The 5,784-nt window shown below is 34.4% G+C and overlaps 1 protein-coding gene across 1 annotated transcript; it reads right to left on the bottom strand.

The window, feature by feature from the left end:
- Positions 1 to 438: 438 nt before the first annotated feature.
- Positions 439 to 5,778, bottom strand: LOC116350051. Its single transcript, XM_031781774.1, has 9 exons — positions 5,275 to 5,778; positions 4,511 to 4,653; positions 3,355 to 3,641; positions 3,103 to 3,237; positions 2,827 to 2,978; positions 2,336 to 2,727; positions 1,547 to 2,143; positions 1,301 to 1,465; positions 439 to 1,231 (listed from the first exon to the last, which is right to left on the bottom strand). Coding segments are annotated over exons 1-9 (2,064 nt in total). The 5' UTR covers positions 5,277 to 5,778; the 3' UTR covers positions 439 to 1,040.
- Between the last annotated feature and the right edge of the window lie 6 nt (positions 5,779 to 5,784).

The following is a 5,784-nucleotide window of genomic DNA, read 5'->3' on the forward strand; positions in this document are numbered from 1 at the left end:
CAAAACCATTCGATCCAATATATTTTCCAACGAAATCGATATTTTCATTAAAGCCAATCGAACATTGAACCACTCATACAAATTACTATTTTTACCCATTGCTGTTCATTGCATTGTTCTAAAAATTGCTGATTTACAGAAACCGTATAAAGTTATTTTCAAGTACTTTCCCTCTTACCTCTGAATTCTGAAATGTAAAATATTGACACAAGGAAAAAAACGATTTTTTTGTCTTAATATTGAATAAATTTATTTCTGTCTGACATTATAACATCTATTATGATCAGTAAATATATAATGTAATGCTAATAAAATTGTTCTAATACCTTTTTTGTAATAATTAGACGGATCACATTTATCGATATAACCACTGAATAAAATACTTTTTTTTAATAAATTAGTAATCAAAATTGGAATATGATTTTTTTTCTGATTCTTAGCACTAACCATATTACTGTTATTATTCGTTTGTTATTATCTTTGGCTTGAAATGATGAATAAATATTGCGTCAATTGTATGCGCTACCATTTTAAAATAAAATCTCCAGATGGTTTATAAATTGCAACATATATAGTCTAAATGGCGCTAAAATAGGCACAATGGTTTCAATTTTATTATTGATTTAATTGATTTTGATTTGCTGAACATAAATTGTCATCTCACTTCTCACAGAATATACAGTTCTACATATGTTATTTATATATTTGTTGTTTTCAAGCACATTTCAGCTAAATTATCAAAAAATATCTCTATTCCATATGGAATGCAATTCAATAAAATCGCTCGCCATTAAAACGTTCATGAACTAAATTCGCGGGCAGTTTAATTGTTTGGTTTGTTAACAAGCACCGAGTTTGTCACAACTTTTAGATTATTATTTTGAAGTATGCAACGAACACTTATTACTGCGTAAAATAATGCTTCTGAAATCGAAACTTTGCATCTCAGTTCGGTCAGAATTCGGAGTAATTTAATCGGTCCATTCTTCGGCCGTTTCTTCACCATCATCAGTGTATTCACTGTCCGCATACTCCAAATGTCATCTACATTGTCCATGTATGCGTGATGGAATTAGCGAACCTTTTGGTGGTCTTGGCAAACGAATCATCGATTTCGTTAAATTCGACGTTGATGAACAGTTTGCGGTTGGTGTCACTATATGACTTATATAAATCGGCTGTTCAATACAAAGCGAGAACCATGTGTCGCAACGTGTGTAAACCAAAACGCCTAAATTAAAATATAGAAAATAACAATTTAATTCAATTAAGAAATGAAAGTGTTGCTTTGGATGCCTACCGGAGATCAGCCATGCAATTATCGCTGGTAGAGAAATCGAAAAGGTCGACGCCAATAAAATGCTTTCCAATAAAATTGTCAGCGAACAAAATATTACATTTGGCGATGTTTCCGAATGACTATAACGTGGCAAAAACAGCATTACTAATGTGAAGAATAGCACCACTATGAAAAAAAAATGAAATTATTTTCAATTAGTCTCTTATGTTTTTTTTTTAAATCTATTTTTCAAGTGTGGTAACTCACCCAAAGCAGCGGCACTAAAAATCAAAACCGAACCAATTGCGAATGCAAAGAGACAAAGACAAACGCCAAAAAAGTAAAAAACAATCAAGACAATCGAAAGACGCCAAGACTCAATAGACGGAATACGAAGCACTTTCTCCGTTGATGGCCCGGAAATAACCTCGACTTTTTGTCGATATTCATCGACAACGGCATCGATGTCGGTTGAACTCTCCGAATCGCTGCTGCTTTGAATTAACTCATTGGGTGATTTTAAGGCTTCGACATCTTGATTGGATGCATTCTCCGGCCCAGTTGGTGTTATTGTCAATGTTGATGTGTCTTGTTCATCGTCCAAAATGATTGTATTACGTGGTGATGCTGGTTCACCCAATAGAAGCCATTCCCTTTCCATTTCTTCATTTCGTTTTTTGGTGCGTGGTTTTGGTTTTGGTATCGAAACAATCGACGGTTTACTCAAACAGCGTAAAATGCGTCGCGAAACATCACCGGCTGTGGAAACATTTGAGTTTGACTGTAAAAATGATGTGTTGCTCATTGATTGTCGCAGTGTTGTTGCGGTTGGTTTTAATTGACTGTAGCCAAGTGAAGTATCATCTGGAAAGTTGAGTAAAATCGAAAAGAAAATATTCATTTTCAGTTTGAATAAAATGGTCAAGGCTATTGTCTCAAGGAAAACGAAAGTCAATTTGAATATACAAATCAATGCAAAGACTAAAAATAGATTGAAACATTTTGTAAAACTTCAACATTGAATAAATAAAGGTATTATTTGGTAAATTGTCTTACTTTTTGTGTTTACCATGTACTTTGGTCGGAATGGACAGTACAACAAGTATAAGACACGAAATAGTCCCGAAATGAGTTGACTTCCCGCAATAAAATAAACAATAATTTCAAGTGGACATGCAAAAGCAATCATTGCACAAATGCTGCCACCGGTGAATACAGCTAAAACCGGACTACCACTGTCACCATGCTCATAACCAATTTGCCGTGATAGTATTTTCCAATCGGACGTCGTGAGTGTTACAATCAAGTGAAACATTTCCGAAAATAATTCGAGAAATGCACACGAACACACCAAAACGAAAAGACATGCAATGGCCGGTTCGAAATTATGAAAATCCAATGTCTCCAGTATCGATAGAATGGGAACAGCAATGAATTCCTCGTTCGAACTAAACAACAGAAAAGTGAACAAATAAAATTGATTTAAATTGCATTAGTCAATTGGATTTTGATATTGAAATATGAATGGAATTCAGTGGACACATTACTTGGAAGTAATAACAGCTGAGAGGCACCCGGCACACAGCACAATTGTTAAGCATATAAATATACCGATAATCGTTGCTTTGAATCGCTTGCTACCTGTTGCAGGAAGTTCAGACGGAAATGTGAACACCAATAAAGCAGCTGAAGTGACCAACTGTGCGACGGTTTCGTTATTTATTATTGCAAGTGCATAGGGTTAAATCAAATGAAATCACGTCATATTAATACATATCCATAATGAATATGCAAAGAAACTGAATGAAAAGTCGTATACTTACACCGGGCAATCCTTTTGGTAACCATTGTTTTGATTGCCATGCCGTTAAATTGCCTCTTATCGATGTGATCGCAATCAAAATGCAAACTATGCCACACATGCTTGCCATCAAAATGAATGAAAACACCTTTGAATTCTGTGTAAATTAAGTGAGGAACGCACATATAAATTGAAATGTGTCAATAAGTGGCAGAGAAATAAACTTATAAAAAAAGGAAGAAAACAATGGCCAATTTAAAATGGCAGTAATTACCTCCAATCCAAGCATAAACATAACACTAACTATAAAAATAATTGAGAATCCGATAACATCAGGCCACGGCTCATTCATCGGCGAGTTACGTCCTAAAATATATATTCTTGCCATGCCACCGGTCATAGAATCCAAGCATACGCTCAGCGTTCGTGTCAATGCACCACAAGCACAAATCAATGAAAATAAATCCATCCATATTGCGAGAAATAATATAAAGAAATCGAATTTGTGAGTTTCCCGTATTAATGGTAATTTCAAGTGATTGAGTGAACTCTTGCAAAATGCTAAAAAATCGACGATTTGTGTATTTTCAACAACAGGTAATGATACAAAAGAAAAAGAAATGGAATAAATCACATATTAATAATCATAACACAGGCGAATGTCAAGCAAAATGGAAACAAAAAAAACGTATAAAAATGCCTCGAGTATGAAAATGCGCATCAGAGACGGAAAGAAAAAGTTTTTTTTTTGAAGAAATACATTTCGAGTAGTTTTTCGATGTTCGCTTTCATTTGCATTTTCCGTTTGTTATTCGCACACACACGTGAAGGACAAAATGTCTCGGTACGCGACGACGATTGGAAACATTTCAGTACACAGTATCATATGGCATATAATAATTTATCTCTGATGCATATCAGAAGTGTTGGCGTTCGCTTTTTCGTCGTTTATCGCATAACTCGTCGTTGTGAGAGAGAGAGAGAGAGAGAGAGAGAGAGAGAGAGAAATACGAATAAAATGGTAAATGAAACGGCCAACGAAACGACGACATTTGAACTGGTATTTGTCGCGAAGCGCATTGTTTACATATTGTGTGTTGAATAGGGCACGTTCCATTTTAACTATCGATTTTACGAATATATATGAGCGCACATACATACACACACCGCGAAAATCCATTTACTTTGAAAGCAAAACATTCTGTGTTCTATTGTTGTTGTTGCTTTTTTCAACTCATTTTAATTTCATGAATTTACGACTATTCGCGTATCATGGCATTTTCATGGAGGCCAACATTAAACAAGGCGTAAAATGAAATTTTTGGCTTGCTTTTTGCTTGATTTTGTGTCTATGCCTCGGATACGTTTTTTTAGTCTTGTGTGCTAAAAAAGTCATAAAATGAACCACAAAAAAGAGCAAATTGATTTACCTGACAACGTTGCACATATTGTCGCAATAAATGCGGAGAAGATCACCGTTATGGCTCCACTTTCATTGTACGCAATCACATGTGTGAATATAATCAATCCAATTCCCAATCGGCTGTATGTTCCTGATGGTATATCAGAAATCCTGAAACGAACCACGAAAAGAAAAACCATTTAGCTCTCAGAAAAGCATTTAAATGAAAAGTTAAATAATTTAGTGTCCGAGAATGAATGTGATTCTTTACAAACAAATATTGAAATACAATATCTTTTTTCAAGTCTCACAATCATTCTCCGGTGTGTTAAATATTTGTGTTGTTGCATTTTATGTGATGAATGTTTCAATCGTTCGGTAACTGCTGGTTTTTAATTATTTTGTCCACATTGAGGTCACCGAACGATGATTGCATGAATGCTATGCAATATACATTGAAAACTGTTTCCGTAAATGTTTTCGTGTTAGATTCAATGAACCAACCAACTGCGCTCTAAATTTGCCATGAAATGGCAATTGCCGATACTCGTTTTAGCCACTTTTAATCGATTTTTCTTTTGAAATTAGTTCTTTTTTTTATCACATAACCGATATCTCTATTTAATGTCACTCACCATTGAGTTTTGATGTAATTTTCGAACTTATTTGTCGAATTAAACTTCTATTTATACAGAAAATTTGAAACTTTTTTTACATCATAAATGCCATTTACCCAAATTTTATATGTTCAATTCAAACTATAAAATCGCATTTACATTAATAACAACTTACATGATTTTTTGATGAAAGGTTTTTCTTTACTCCTTGTCGCTTATTAAATATCCGTTTTATTTGTACTGTTCAGTTGTATGATTGTTATTTGTTCGCATGCCAAAAGTAATTTTGGCGTCAGGCTGCAATGATGATTTTCATAATTCGTCGCAACATTTGTGAACAAACTGCATTTGCGATGAACAAGCAACAAAAATTACGTCGGGCTGATTGCGTATTTAGAACGAACACTATGGTCTCACCCGTTCTGAAAATGGTACAACTGGTGCTTTGCGCTACGAATATTGTGTTAATTCGAAGCTGTAGTGTGAATATACACCGTGCAGAAGTTATTGTAAAACTGAGAGTGTCTGATTATTATGGTATTTGCGGTTATTTGTGTGTGAGTGTTTTGTTTTTCAATAATTCCAGTATGCAATGGCGTTTTATGCCTACAAAAATGTATTCCACCTTTTGGTTTTCTCACCCATTCAAGTGTTGTTATTGTAAATGTCATTCAATTTTGCACAC

Source organism: Contarinia nasturtii, unplaced genomic scaffold, assembly GCF_009176525.2.
Source record: "Contarinia nasturtii isolate CC-2019 unplaced genomic scaffold, AAFC_CNas_1.1 Cnas_scaffold_3390, whole genome shotgun sequence".
Classification (NCBI taxonomy): Eukaryota; Metazoa; Arthropoda; class Insecta; order Diptera; family Cecidomyiidae; genus Contarinia; species Contarinia nasturtii.

Coding starts and splice junctions, on each gene's coding strand:
- LOC116350051 (XM_031781774.1), bottom strand. Junction 3,238..3,354: donor TGTTTATGCTTGGATTGGAG/GTAATTACTGCC, acceptor TAATTTACACAG/AATTCAAAGGTGTTTTCATT. Junction 2,728..2,826: donor TCAGCTGTTATTACTTCCAA/GTAATGTGTCCA, acceptor TCTGTTGTTTAG/TTCGAACGAGGAATTCATTG.